General features: G+C 40.9%; 1 protein-coding gene across 1 annotated transcript in view; it reads left to right on the top strand.

Annotated features, from left to right (window-relative positions):
- The window catches only part of LOC135485688 (fermitin family homolog 2-like), a 47869-nt gene that overhangs the window by 13608 nt on the left and 18170 nt on the right, over positions 1–16091 (top strand). The window contains exon 2 of the mRNA XM_064768053.1: positions 14821–15054. Coding sequence (XP_064624123.1) covers positions 14821–15054 — 234 coding nt within the window. The remainder of the gene's footprint in view (positions 1–14820; positions 15055–16091) is intronic.

The raw sequence follows: 16091 nt of genomic DNA, 5'->3' as shown, positions 1-16091 counted from the left end.
CTCAATCTGTCAAGCTCAGAGCGACATGCGACTGGTTTTGCTGTGATGGGTCACAAATGCCCCAAGTGGCGCTCAGCCCTAAATAAGTATTCAGAATTTTATAAGTCTTGCAGCTTGTGATCTCATAACATTGAAGTCTATGATAAGTCAGGATATCAATATTGCAGATTGAACTAACAGCAGCACAGCAGAACAAATTGGTCATAATTTCAACTGCTAACAGCCTTCCTCTCCCTTCTTCAAATGAGCTAGTGACTATTTGAGTTGAGGGCAAGCAGCCATTATGTCACAAGAAGAGATGAGTGTTTTCTGTTCAATGGTTTGCTAGCATCAGTATGAAAACTTTTTCAGTTGTAAAAATCTGTCATCTGAAAAATGTTTGAGTTGAGGGCTAGCAGCCCTTGTTACACAAGAATAGATGAGTGTTTTCTGTTCAATGGTTTGCTAGTGTTGAAGTACCTTTTTAGCAGGCTTTTAATCATGTTGTCTCTGAAAAAGTCATGATACTGATGTATCATGACTTTTTCAGTTGCAAAAATCTGTCATCTGAAAATTTTTTGTGTATGTGCAGGTGAGCAGTTCCTTTGAACTAGAAACATCTGCGGGAAATGTGGAACACGTTTACTGTTTGCCCTTCATCAACAGTTTGCTAACCATTAGCACCAAGGTTTTGGTTTTTGAGTGGCTAGCATGGCAGTGATCACCAACTAAAATCTATACCTAAACAATCCTCCCTTCTCGCTTTGATTTTGTTTAGTACCACGTTGTTGGTTTTATGATTAAGGGGAGTTTGTGTTATCAATGAAATATACAAGTGCATCCCTGTATCTCTCATGTCCAGGTGTTTGGGATTCACCCTCAGAGATAACCACACCTTGCTGCATCTAAGATCGGCTGGTCATAATAGAGGAAAGCTAAGGAATGATGCCACTCCTTTTAAAAATCCTGGATTTCATGATCAGAGGGTTACTGCATTAGCATGGTGAAGTACCTTTTTAGCAGGCTTTTAATCATGTTGTCACTGAAGAAAATTTTCTTCACAAGGCGGGAAATTATGCAGCTCACAAGTCATATCCATTTTCCAAGACTAATTGTCTCAACTGGATACTTGAACAATCTACTTTCTGATTAAGTTCTGTGCATTTGATCTTCTTCCAATCTTATGCAGACTTCTTAACCGAATTTCTTTCGAATTTGAAGAAAATCCATCTGGCTATTTGCCTGCATATTCATGAATGCATTGACATGATCTGTGTGCCGCTACTCACGTTAGTCGAGTAATGAAATAAGATCAGTTCATATTTACAGAGTGATATTTCATTGGTTTAGCTCCTAGACCACGAGTCAATAGGGTTGCTATGCACGGTCTCAAGAGGGTAGGAGATGCGTGCCGGATTTGGCTTCCTCAAGAGCCTCTGACCTTCAAAATGTAGACAGACGACGAATTTGAATTTATGAGAGATTTGAATAAGTAGACAAGAACCTTAGAAGAAAATCAATGGACAAATCCTTATTAACCAAGTTAGTTTGGAAAATTTGTGACGGAGTTAGTTATGTTGTTAAATGTATGTGTACATGAACGTCATACATTGTCATATACAGTCATTACACTGATCACCCTCAAGACCTTGCAACTTTCCAGTCACAGCACTTCTGCAGGGAAAGATGCACAGGGGTTTGCTCTGGGGTGCCCCATTCTTTTCGAACGTCTTGGTTGGGGTCCTCAGTGACAGTTTGGAGGCCTGGCGGGAGAAGACGAAGAGAGTTTCTGTGACGAATTCTCAGACCAGCCTTCTGCCTCCTCTCAGCCCTGTGGGGATAAGCTTGAGGCTCAAGGGCAGTCTTTACGAAATATGACATGTAGAATTCCGAGATGTGGGGGATAGCCTCATGGAATTCGGTAGAGAGTTAGGTGGCCAAAGAATTCACTCTAATGCAAATGCTAGTTCTCAGTCAAAATGCATTAAAACACTGAAATACCCGGTTTCTTGGCTGAAGTGATGATGGCCGATGTTATTACTTGCTTTGGTTAATTTGATAAGGAATCACCAAAAAATTGCTCTCAAATCCTTCATTTCTGATGGTTTTAAAACCTATGGTGCGTGACCAAGGTTAAGAGAAAGGTCTTCACCCGTGCCCTGCTCACATCCCAAGGGACGTTATCATACACTTGACCCTTCTCTGGTTGCTGAGTTCACCGAGTACATCTCAAAATTGTGTAAAATATGGACGTCTGGAGTGGGATTTGTGATAGAAGCAGTTAAAAGTTCACGCTCTCGGTATGATTCAACAGGGTCTAAATGACACTGTTCATCATCTTGTCATCCAGAAACGCTATCATAACCCATCGATAGTGTGAGGTTCATAATCCCGATCCTCCCTCAGGGATGATACACATTCCTTTGATGAGTTAGCATCCTAACAACATGCGTATCAGATTCAAGTCAGCGACCTTGAGTGCTGCGACGGACTCCAGTCATCGAAACTAATTCGGTATCAATCGCTGTCATTATTCACCCTAACACTATTAGTGTTTCTCCAGATTCTGCAAGTTGATGCGTTTCGTCCTTTGAGATGCGGACTTGCGTGTCTTCTTACGACATTGGACCCTTTATTATAAGACATCGGTATTCATGAACCTGTCAAAGCAAGACTCATTGAGTTACTCAACAGTTGTCTTCATTCTATCATCATTGAAATAATGAGTGTTGCTTAAAGGAAAAGTACATCCATTTGATATTGTGGTCAGCAGGAGGCATGATGTAACAGAGCCTTTGTACTTGTTCCTGAATTCACTATGAGAGAATGGCATGCTATTGCTGTCACATTTGTTGCATGCCGACCAAAGAAAAAAAAATCCCGCAACTTGATCAGTGTTGCTCCAGAAGACTTTTATAGCAACCCAATAACTACAGTGATCATTGTCATCATCTTCATCATCATCGTCATCATCACTGTCACTATCAACATCATCACCATCATCATCATCATCATCATCATCATCAGCCTTTACGGTTTCTTTGGTAATTCATCATATCATCCATTTCATTGCTATGTTTTGAACTTCATTCCAGCAGAATAACAGCATGTATCTTTATCTATCCCTGTATCTAATTTGAAAGGCCAAAAATGGCAGACCGAAGTTTTTCCTCTCCATCCCATCAATGGTGCCAGCAAAGCATATTAAAGCACCCTCAGGCAATGTTTTGACGCCCTTGGTATATGCTTCCCCTAACCGAGCATGCAGTGCTGTCCGTCTCCCTCATCTCAAGGAAAGCAGCCAGCATTGTGAAGCTTTCTCAATTGGTTCTTCTTTATACTAACCTACTATTGTATTCTATCCCAGAAAGCGACCCAAAGACAAGAGGATACTGGTTATGCCTAAAATTCACTACTCCAGGTTGGTGTCAGTGACTTCCTTCCCATTCTAAACATTTATTTGGATCATTTTCCACAGTTTCCACTATTTCTTTGGTTGTGCCATTTTGCAGTTTGCAATTTAAAGTCAGTTTTGCACTCTTAAAAGTACTTTATATTCTCGTATTTTCATGATTTCATCAGGTGGTACCTTAGCAAGGTTGTACCTGCAATCCAAGTTTTTACTCAGTCACTTAGAACTAGATCTTTCTCGTACGATGAGAAATAACGGTTCCAGAGGAGTTTTTCCATCGCAGCTCAGGAATGGTGAATACACATTCTAACTGCCTACATTTCTTCTTTCCGTTGGTACACTAGAAATGCATCACCTCTGCACATTCTAGAGTTTTTCTTCTGCGCAGAAGATGAGCTTTCCATGTTACGGCAAACAGTTTACCGAGTGCTTTAAAAGAAACCTGCCTGAAGTGCTGAAGGATACTATTGCTGGTATCACCTCCATCAATGGCAATTGACATGTTTTTGATGAATTTTTCAAGACGTGGCCACCAGTATACATGGGGTACTAGGAACTGCAGTGAAAGGCATTACTACTAAGAGCAAGCACAAAAGCAAAAGATGAATTGGATCTGTAAAAATTGATATAAAATCATCCTCGCGGGTTCAGGGGTCATGACTGCTCAACAGTTTTGAAAAGTTCTGCCTTAAAATGTTGAGTACGAGAATGCTTTTGTTCACCAATTTTGTTGGTAAAGATTATTTGACATGGCAAATTTTGTTCCGTTAGTCTATCAAGCCGCCGAGCTCAAACCAGGGGAGGCCACAATCTCCCCGAGGCTGTGTTAAGTGACAAAACAATCCAACGAACGAAATCCATCTACCCTCCTCAAGGTATTGTTTTAACATTAATGCACCGTGGGAGACGTTGTTTACCCTTGCGATCCATTCATGAACTATTAGCTTTTTCTGTGATCATCGAGTACAGGTCCTCGAGCTGTGTACGGAGTGTGCTTCAGTGTAGATTATCACTTCTCTGAATATATCGTGGTGGATTAAGCATGTATGTTTGTTCACGACTCAAGTTCATTGATAGTGCAGTTCAGTTATTTGATACTTTGATAGTGTTGATAATGAATTTTCAATACAAATTTCACCGCATAAAACTGTGGACTGTTTTTAGTCTGCTCGTGACCTGCTGAGGTGGCCAATTTTTGTCACGCGTCACCTTGGGTTGCCGACGGATGCAGGTTCGCAAGGAAAAATGTTTGACAATGGTATCAATTATTCTCGAGTTCTGATGGTCCCCCATGCTTGAAATTCATGACCTTACCTGGAAGTGTGGGTGTTTGGTAATTGGGTTAAATATTGTATACAAATTCAAAGCAAAATTCTAATTTGCAGCCTTTTTAAGGTGTTTTGACTGGGTGCCATCTGTAAGCATGGCAGGAAAAATGCTGAATTGCACAAATTATCTGTATCAGGTCTATCCCCCTGCAGATGTTTGCGAAAAACTTCTTTTTTTTTCAAGACACTAGTTGGATATGGTACCAGGAAAACGAAATTTGGATTCAACCCAGGCACCTAAAGTCTGTGGATTCTCTCAATGCCGTAGTCTCAAAGGCACTGCTTCCTTGCCGCTGCCCCCTCCCCCCTCCGCATTCTAAAGGAGCCTCTGATGAGCCTGTCTCATCAAACTGAATGATTTAGAACCACCCATCATGGTCAGTCGAATGCTAATTTTCATCCTTCAACAGTCTGCCAAAGCCAAAACTGTAGTCAAACTGTAGCCTTGCACTCGCCTATCAGATTGAACATACTTAAAGAACTTCAATAGCGTATCATGCTCTTACCTCTACTCCGAACTAGCCCAGTAATCAATATCAGAGCAAGTGCACCATTGTCAGAAAGATATGTCACTCTTCAAATTGACATCAAATACCATCGAAAATATTAATGGAGATATACATGTATACAATGTACATGTACGTAGTGTAACCGCTACATAGCAATGTCTAACCAGCCGCTGCATCGTTAGCTCGCTTGCAGAATCTGTGGCGTCTTTCTTGATGAGGGCAAACATGTCCCTGCCAGAGTCCATGACAGTGTGTCCACACGCGAAGGATGCTTGAGGTGAGAGGAGGTAAAAATCATGTCGTTATGTTTGATTAGCACTGAGCAGAGAGGCAGAAAGTAGCTGAGGTGGCTACAGTAGTGAGTGGTCTCAATAAGATATTCCGTCTGCCCCCAGAATGTCATCACAATTTCAAAGACTTAGCCTTGTTTTGATTTGGCCCACTGCCTTCATGTGCACAGGGTCAGTGGGGAAAGAGTGATGGAATTTTATTGAGGACGCAGTTGGAGAAACACAAGGATAAACAAGGGATGTTGGTGACCTCGAGGCAAAGCCACTACCAATGTTGACATAATCGTCCAATTTCATGTTGGCAGTGTTTCCAGAAATAGGTTCTTTGGCCACAACATACATCTAGATTTGATGCCGTAACATGACTGCCTCATAGAAGTCTAAGAGAGGTTACCTGCTTCCGTAACAATCAGTGTCTGAAAAGATATCTTGGCTGCTGAAGCGTCTGCTGTGGATGTCAATTCTTTTGGCGCTATAAGACATGGCTACATCATAGTTTCGCTCAATCTATAGAATAGAACCTCAACTTTTTCTGGTACGTGTGTTTTCATTTGTCTTGGGCAGTAGTCTTGTGGTATGAACTTGAGAAAATTAGTATTCTGGTTCTTCTCGACTCCCGCTGGTGCAGCAACTTGACATAGGGTGTTCCCAGTGTTTTTCATAACTTCCTGGATCAACACTACAATCGATGTTCTTTGTAAGACACTGATTTCAGTTTAGTTTTCCTGGACCACTTGACCCACTCTTGTTTTGAGTCATAACCACAACAATAATGTTGACATAAAAGTAAAATGATAGACTGGCCCATCCTTTCCACTTCCCAGCATGTGGGGATCAGTTATATACATAAACCTCTGGCTATGGCATTTTTAGCCACCAGTAAGGTGTGTATATTTTACAACAGTCTTTTTGGCTACAATTTAACATATGCTAAATTCAAAATGACTTGTGTTAAAATATCGCCTGCCAGAACAGAAGAATCTTTAAAATGCAAGTTATCCCAACAGCTTCGAGTATGCTGCTAGTTCCAGGTCTCTTAAGACTACAGCATAAATAAACAATTATAACACTTACTCAATCCTTGCAATTAAGTCAATTTCCGTGATTATTCTGTAGCTGACAAGTTGCTTTTCTATTGATTTCGTTGCAAACTGTGGGAATTTTCGTGGTAACGTGATTGGATCATGGCTAATTCCTCGCTAGGTCTATACACAGTATCAGCTGAGCAAATTTGAATTGACTGATTTGCTGGCGGTAATGTTGTTGGTGTTAGGTGTAACCGCAAATGAGCTTTCACAGGTTGCTTGGTCACTCACTATTGATTGGAAGAGTCTGTCATTACATTTATTTGCCCTTTCTGGCTTAGACCCAACTACCCCTGCGAAAAGGATTTCATGGGGTTTGGTATTATCATCTGTTTGCCCTGATGACTCGAGCATGAACCACAACTTTAATGCAAGAGAACAGTTGAGGGGTTCAGTTATCAAATGATTTTAAGACGAATGGGGTGAAAAACGTAATGGAGAAAGAAACGAATCTGATGTTCTAAGTTCCCAAGAGACTAAAACGAAAGATTTTGGTTGACTGCGCCTGGTGGTCGGGGGGGGGGAGGGGGGAGCAGTAGGTACCTGTCCCGATTCCCAGTTAAGCAATCTTGGCAGAATCCCGAGACGCAATCCTCTGTCCCTTTTGAATAATCCCAAATTGCGTTTAAAAAAATGTTGGTCTCTGTTCCGAAGAACCTTGCCAACTTTTGGCCCATCCGACGTCCAAAACAACAGTTCCCCTCCCTGATCATTTCCCACTTGGACTTTTGCCCTACTGATATCGTTGCTTGATCAACAACTGTGTTGAGAGTTTGATAGAAAGTGTTAAAGGAATGAGGATTGAGATTTTCATTTGTGGACCCCACCAATTCGGATAGAAAACTCTGTAGTATGGAACCAAGAAGCTAGGCATACTCATGGGCATGCTGAACCATTTCGATGTTTCTTCCTCCACAAGCTTGTTATTCAACTACATGATGGCCTAAGCATTGTTAACCAATCTCCTGAATGAAGAAATAAGGTGGAACGCTACCAGGGCAGTGGAATTCCTCAAGGTACCTATATTCTAACCGTGGATGCTCTGTGTTCGACAAGCGGATGGCCATTGCTTTCTTTACCACTATCAGCTGCAATCTGTTTCCTACATACCTGCAAGATATTCATAGGAAGATATCGCATCCTCTACCATAAGATATTGATGGCAACGAATATAGCAGCCTGTTTCTCCTGCTGTATGTACCATGTCCACAGGTTCACAGGCCAAAGTGAAACAAGTTTATGCAGGAACCTCCCTTAGTGGACACCTCTCTATCAAGGACACTAGTTTTGGCCCCAAGGTGGTTGTTTCTACTTAATTTGATCTCTCTAATCAAGACACCTATCTTTTAAGGAGAGCACTTGTCAGTCCCAAAGGTGTCCTTAATAGAGAGGTTCTACTCTACTCCATTTCACTAAAAAAGTAACACTGCAGGCATAAAAAATCTAATCTTATAATGATCCTATAATGGCTAAGATGAGAACATTGTCAGTATTTGATTCAAACGGCTGGTTCCTGGTCTAATTGTCTGATTCTGGCAGAGAATGCGTCTGTTATACTGTACACTTTGAAGTTTCAGATGAATTTAAACATTTTGTCAGAATCGGAATCCAATTTTTCGGAGTACCAGTATTGTAGAAATAGTTTGCAAGGGAGATGGACACCACTTGATCATTAGCCTATCCTTTTCATCTTCTGAAGGAAATATCCCTGCAGTCACGCTACACAAATGTTCAAGTGACTCCAACTTTGGCCGAACACTGATTGAAATCGTCGGCCAATCCAGACAAAAAACATTTGTCATGAATCAATATCAGCCAGACTACAACTATTCTGGGTTGGCCAGCCCTCCTACTGTCTTTGCCCGACTCCTAATCAAAGTTTTTGGCCGGCTTTATTGCCGCCTCACTCTGATGGAGGAGGAACTCATTTGTCTAGCCGAATAACTTGTCTTCACGCAGACGTGATTTGTCCTCTAGAAATCAGTCAGTGACTCCACAGCCGACACTGGTACTAAAATGTTCCTGGTATGTTCAGTTTTTTCTTTAAAACGGCGTACTTGCTCTTCTCCACCTAGGGAGTAAATGGGTGCCAGGTTTGCCTGATAGACTAGCAACCTATCCAGGGGGAGTATGCTAGTCGCTTAATGCTATGGTAACCAGGATAAGCTCCGGCCAGATGAGCCATTCCCGGCTTGGGCACTAGCCTTGCCGACTTGAACTCAAACTTTTAAAACTAACTGTGTCATTCTCTTCCTGCAGCATATCACAATAACTGCTTCTCAAATAACGAACTCATCTGCCCTGCATGTCATCACATAATGTTTTCTCGGTGTCGTTGTTGAGCTCTCACTTCAAGTCTTCTTGATATTTCTCATGTACTGTACCAACAAAACCTTTTTGGTGGCGTCATGTTTGAAATCGTTTCATCGGGATCAAGTGGTGCGATACACTTCAAGTCCACATCATCTTCGGATAGTTTGCGCGTATCAGTGTTCCTCTGTTGTTGCTATTGCTACTTCAACTTCTGAGAGAGTACATGCTTATTTTTTCTCGGACAGACAAGTCAATATAATGCCCAAGAAATAATGTTTCATACACCACGACGAAATTAAAACTGAAATATATCCTTATCATTAAGACATTCTTCCTAATTGGATTTCTGCATTGGACAGTGAAGTTAGCTGACGTACAGTCCAAATCACAATTGACATCCATCCTACTTCGCGTCAGTGACGTGCCTCGCAATGTTCCACGTATATTACGCTCGACCTATGTGCGACCTACATGCGACCTATGCGCGACCTACACACTTGGTAGCGGGTCAATGACGCAATTTACGGGATGTCATTTGTGATATGGACTGTGTGATTGAGAGTGACATTCTGATACAAAACAAGACAATTTTTATGAGTGAAACATTGTACATTTCATTGCGGCTGTCTTGATCTCAGTTCCATTGATCTGTGTGCTGGATTAAAAAGTTATTAGTTGGGTCTGCGGATCTGCATGCATGGATAACATTTCGATGAAGGCAGAATCGATTGGTATGCTGTCTGGAGTTTGGACAGAGTCAGTGGGTCTGTTGGTTTGGGAGCACTTGCTATTAGACAGAACCGCCTGTTGTGTGTCACTGAAATGTTTGTGAATTAGGCTGGGGGAGGCATTGGAGATAATCTTTCTGCTATTGTCAGACAAACTAAAATGTAAAAAAATCCTCGTGGTTCCTAAAAGAAATCAGTCCAGTTGATTTCGCTCAGCGGCCCAAAGAGATGTGCAAACGCCAATAGGGCACATCTCAAAAGTGATTTGGAGGACATTCAATATTTAACATTTGTCAGCAGTATTTTGATTAGATGAAATCTGTCATCAACAGATAAGTCACACAGCTATTTCATTCGCATTGGGATTCATATATGATGATATATCAGTCATGTTCATATTGGCTGGCACAGGTGGATAGTAGGCCTGCATGCCAATATGACCCAGTGTTTTCAATCGATAATGTTGTCAACATATCTGATCGTAATATGTGAAAAACCGTGAATATCACCACCTGTTGCTCTGGAGTAGCATCCCATGCATTCTTCAACTCAACATGAGGTCACAGAAGCTTGGCCTACATTGTATGATAATCTGGTCACAGCTGGTACTACAGTAACATAAATCATCAATGTTGACTTCTAATAACTGATATAGGATGCCTCCTGGCAATGTGTTATTTGTCTCTAGATCATCAGCCATTGTAATTTGTAGATATACTGATTGATCCAATTTGATGTGCATGAAGGTATGGGTCTTGGCATATTTGTGACCCGTCACAGCGAAACCAGGCGCATGTCGCACAGAAGATGAGCCTAAATGACACCATAATGAGATGGAAGAAATTGATGTGCTCATATTTCACAAAAGGCAGACTATAGAGAAATGAACAAACAGTCCATGTCAATCTGCCAGGCTCAGAGCGACATTCGACTGGTTTTGCTATGACGGGTCACATTTTGTCTTGATGACATCTCAGATTGTCATTTAGTGATGGTCAGACATATGAAGGATCCATATTTTATCCCTGCCTACTTCGCCACCACCATCGCTAAGTCTTAAAACATGTCTAACTTGGGACAGCTGGTGAGGCAAAAGTAAATGTGACCTGAGCTGAACTATTGAACTATTTCAGTGATATAATTCATTGCAAATGTTTGAATATGTTGTTGTAAACTTCCGAAAAAATGAAATATTTTCCTTCCTGCCTGTCAAAAATATTGACCCCTCCCTTTTCAAGTACTAACTCATTATCACATTTAAGGTCCTAATGTTCAAAAGGGCATTATGGTCGTAAGACGGTGAGAAAATATTTGTGGTCAGTTTGAAAACATCGTGCATAAAATGTATGCAAGTGAATAATTGATGTCAAGTGTCTAGCTCGAGGACATGTTGTGTTGCTGTTAGTGTATTGGTTTTCCATGCAAAATTCAGAAGAAAAGGTAGAAGTGGCAAATTGGCTTATTTGTTTCCTACTTGTGGCCTATAAATCAGGGCCTGGTCGTTCACAAGTTTAGCCGCTGATGCTGGCGTTAACTTGATCGTTTGTGACAATACAATGCATCATTTATGATATCTTGCTGACTGTGTTGCAAGTCACAAATTACATCTGTCCTGCTTCTCGTCAGTTAGGCGCCAAATTGGGCGCCAGTGACGCGTTTATCTCAATGTTTCACAAATATTATGTGCGGCCTACACGCTCAGTAGTGCGTCAATGTGACGCGATTTACAGGATGTCAATTGTGATATGGACTGTAACTCATACGCTTCTATGCTGTGTGACCTCGTCTACATCATCAGCAGTTGGCGTTTCCGTTGCGAAGTTCACGCAAGTCTTGAAATGGTTCACATCTCGCTGCCCTATCTACAGGGATTTATGAAAACTCTGCTACCCAATTGTAACTGCAGGACCACAAGGCCTCATCCTAAACCTCAAGCTTTTATACTTCCTTTGAACGTAGCGGGGTGGTTTTACCATGATAAGATGCAAAAACCTCTGTGGTCACGGGAAACTGCAACAGTTGCCCACTGTAGTGGAAGCAGACTTCGGGTTGTGAGCGTATTCTAGCTGAATGAAATATACTCCTACACATCTTGTTTTCACTTCCGTTTCATCAGTCAATTCTCTGTGTGATAACATCGCGTTAGCCTCATGTCAATATTGTGAGTGACAGGAGGTCAGTGTGGACAATCCTTGGGGACTAGCTGGGACTTAGCGGATTCCTGTTATTGATTTGTTTTTCCTCTTTTGTAAGTCTGTTACGCATTCAAAGGACCAGGTTTAATCCTGGCTAGCCTCTCAAGAGGCTAAACATGGCGATATTCAATATCAGTACCAGCTCTTGTCAGATTATGAGGACTGTTGAGCTAAAAAAATTGAGAACAGTAGAAATTTGGTTTCGATTGAACCATTCTGCAACCCGTCTCCCATAAAACCCAGGGTTTTGCACCAACTTATACTTATACAGCGAGAGGATCATACCGAGGGTATAGCCTTGGGGGTCAACATCAACATTCTGACGCTTTTACAGATTCGCGAGAGTAGATGTAACCGTCAGGTGTTCTAATGTAACTGGATGAAAGTTCATCCCAAACTTCCGTCAAAACGTGGCGGTATATTTGTTTAAAAAGTTGGGAAAAAATGCCATTTCGTGTTCGAACATGTCTGAGGTGACCATGCGAGATAAACTGTTTTGAAATCAAATTGTTCAGATTATCGTTTAGTGTCCTTTCAAACCTTCTGGCGTGTTTCTAAGTTTGATATTGGACTGCCTGGGCTCTACGTTAGTGCTACACAAACAAACTCCACTAATAGTAATTTGTGATAAAGCGCCATGTGTCTGGGCCTTGGGGGAATTCATAAACTCATCTGTCTTGTCTGCCATTGAGTTTATGAATTTTTGTCATTGGACCCACTGGAGACAGGGATTACAGCATGTGTTATTGATTTATGGCCTTATGGCAGGCAGCGGGGATGCCAGACTCTTCACAAAGTCAAAATCTTAACTAATATGTTAAAAGCTCACAGTAGTAGCATGGTCACTGCGGCACTTGTTCTCAGTTGTACTTTAGACAAAAGCGCTGTGCGACCTGACACTGCTATGTGTGACAAAAGGATCTCTAGTCTACGGGTGTAAAACCGACAGTCGCTAGGGTTGGTCACTGCAATCAGCGATTCTTGTTGCAGTTCGGTACCTGTGATGTCCGCAGCAAACAAGCGAAAATGGTCACATGTGTTTTAGGTAACCGATAGCACTTGTAGCAATTCAAAGCGCTCCTTTGCGAGCGCTTCATGCTCGCGGAATCGAACCCATATTTCGATTTAACCACTAATTTCTTTTCTTGACTGCCAAATGACTGAAAGCCACATGAATGCGATTTTGTTCTTCGCATTTTAATCGAGACGCAATCACGACGCCTCCTTGGACAGACGCGACATTCCGATGGTTTATTAAGACAAATTGAAGTTGTCAATATTTGCAGGGAGAGATCCCGTGTGAGTCAGCCATCTGAAGAGAACTAAATCAACAGGATTATCGTGATTGCTACAAATGGTTATGAGTTCTGTCGCGTCATGTAACATCATGTTCCTACGTGACGGTAACATCGTGTTCTGGTGTGACATTGGATCTTTGGTGAAGCCGTAACTGATTGTCGCATCGAGATCACATATGCAATCGAATCCATGAAGTAATGGATGTGAACAACAGTTGACTTGAGAGAGCTCGTTTCACCCTTTGAAGCCCGATCCGATTTTACTCGGCAAAGAAAAACCTCTCTGTTTGCCCGATACCGACTATAGTCGGCACGCCTTCACTTAAAACACTTATTACAGCTTTGTGAGACTGAGCTATTCCGAATGAGAACTTTGGTTGCGTGTTGTGTTAGCTGAGCATGATTTTCATTAGGCTTTCCAGGGTGAAAATTTGAGTTCTGTGAGTATTTTGGCGTCAAAGGTGATGTAAACAACACTTTGCTCTGAAAACTCGGGCTTTATGTGGTGGTATTTCTGTGGAAACTCGGGCTCCAAAGGGTTGATATAAAGAGTAAAGGGGCAGTGAGGAATAAACTGATTTTGAAAGAAACAGACATTTCTCATGTTTCATATTTATTTCCTCTGGAGCTTCCTGGTGACGTATCTTATACTCGGAATAGAGACGAAATCTATCAGATGATGGATGAAAACGAGTGAACGACTCAAGAGAGACTTGCGCTCATTTAGTAACAGGAGCCAAGGGGCAATGAGAAATGAACTTGATTTAATCTTGGAAACGTACAATTTTATTGAATTATAATTGTGGGCATCAGGAATGGATGACTCTTTGAAATTAAAGAATACATTTGTTTGAAGCTTTGTAAAAATTTCATACAGATAGGATAATATTGGATTTAAATTGTGGCAAGTCAGTGTGGTGTTTTTGTAAAAAAAGCAACTGCGGTGAAACTGAATACTTCTGCTGGACCTGAACTAAAAATAGGTTCAGACAGGAAATACAGTGAGAAACTTATCGCGAAATTTAATGAAAAGAGCGAAGCCTCACTTTTAGTAACAAAACATTGTGTACTAAGCTTTCATGTGTTTGATGAAAATATTGATTTTGTAATCAAAAACGTGTTTGGTGCCAGTTTTTCACTCAAGTGTTTCTTTTGACACTTCATGAAACAACATCTGCAGCCACTTGGCAAAAAGAATCGAAACAAACTTGTGCGCTGCGCTGGTTTTATGTGAGAATTGACACTCTTCCAATCTTCATACAAGATGCTCTTTGTACAATGATATCGTGCAAAAAAATACTTGAAAGCACAAGCGATAAATTTGTTTAGTATATACAGGGTGTCAGTGTTATTTCTTGCTTAAAGTCAAAATAATTATTCCTTTCCTTCAGATCTGTTCTACTAGTTCAAATCATCATGGGATTATGAACTAAGTCACCATTTCTCATGTCAATATCATTTTGTATCTTGCAGATATCAAACAAGCATATTGTAGAAAAATACTGGAAAAGTTCCAGCCAAAAAAATGTTTTGAATACTGGCTGTTGGAGTGTAAATGCTTGCTTAGTAAAAATCATTTATTCCTTTCGAGTTTCCTTTAGATCTGTTCTTCCAGTTCAATCATCGATGGGATTCTGAACCAAGTCACCATTTCTCATGTCAATTTCATTTTGTATCTTGCAGATATCGCCATGGACTGGTCAGACCACGCCCTCTGGTGGCCAGAAAAGAACATGTGGTTAAAGAAGCCACGTCTTACCCTCGATCAGTACGGAGTCCAAGCAGATGCCAAACTCGAATTCACACCCATGCACAAGAACATACGGTTACAGATGCCCGATTTACAGATTCTTGATGTGAAGGTAGACTTCTCGGTTGATGTCTTCAAATCGGTGATTGTGCTGTGTAAAGAATTAGGTAGGTATTGTCTGCTCATGGAAGATCAAGTAAAAATGTTTTGACCCTTTCCCTGAACACATTTAACAAATGATTCTGAGTCTCCTGTCCTTTCACCACTACAACCCTGCAAGCTAAGGCCTTAGGGATTCCCTGTGCTAAAGAATGGCTACCTCATTTTGGCCTCTCTTCTTTAAGTTTTACCAAGTATAGAATGATTGTATATGGATATACAGTGGAACCTCCCTTAGCGGACACCTCTCTATTAGGACACCCTTTCTAATAAAGACATTAGATTTGGACCTGAAGTGGTTGTTTCCATTCAATTTAGTATATTTAATGAGGAAACCTCTCTATTAAGGACAGCACTTGTCAGTCCCGAGGATGTCCGTAATAGAGGGGTTCTACTTTATACTTAATTCTATTATGTCAAGCAGAAACGTGGGCTGACTAAATACATGTCAACCTTCTTTTTTCGACTTAATTCACACACTTTTGGATTTCTTGTATCAATTCATGTGCATCAGGCAGAATAAAGAGGATTATATAGGCCTAACAAAATGAACTCTCCAAACCATTCAAAATAAATATTTTTACTTGCCCAGATCTTTAAAAAGATTGGATGAACAAACTACTCATTGAACCAGACTTAATCATACCTACGCATTGGGTAGCGCGTCAGTGACGCTCCAGTGACGCGATTTACGGGATGTCAATTGTGATTTGTACTGTAACCTATAAAATATACAATTTTGTTCACGGCTGCAATGTATTTCCTTTATCCTTTGGAATTCACAGTTGAATAAAGTGTCATTTGGTGAATTTAGAAATTACGATCAGGAAGATTAGTTTGCATTATGGTTCGACAATCTTAGTCTTTATTAATTTTTGATGTTAGATAGCGTATGTTTGGCTACTTTTTTCTGCCAAATAGCAAAAAGAGAAAATTTCTTAATGGGCTTCTACAGTATCATCATTACTCATTAGCTCAACTCATTTGCTGAAAACTTCCAGTAGGATTAATTCTAATTTGATGCTGCTTTGTGTGAATGTGGAAA

Source organism: Lineus longissimus, chromosome 3 (assembly GCF_910592395.1).
Source record: "Lineus longissimus chromosome 3, tnLinLong1.2, whole genome shotgun sequence".
NCBI classification, from domain to species: Eukaryota; Metazoa; Nemertea; class Pilidiophora; order Heteronemertea; family Lineidae; genus Lineus; species Lineus longissimus.
The sequence above is the reverse complement of the archived record's forward strand: the minus strand, read 5'-3'. Positions and strand labels throughout refer to the sequence as shown.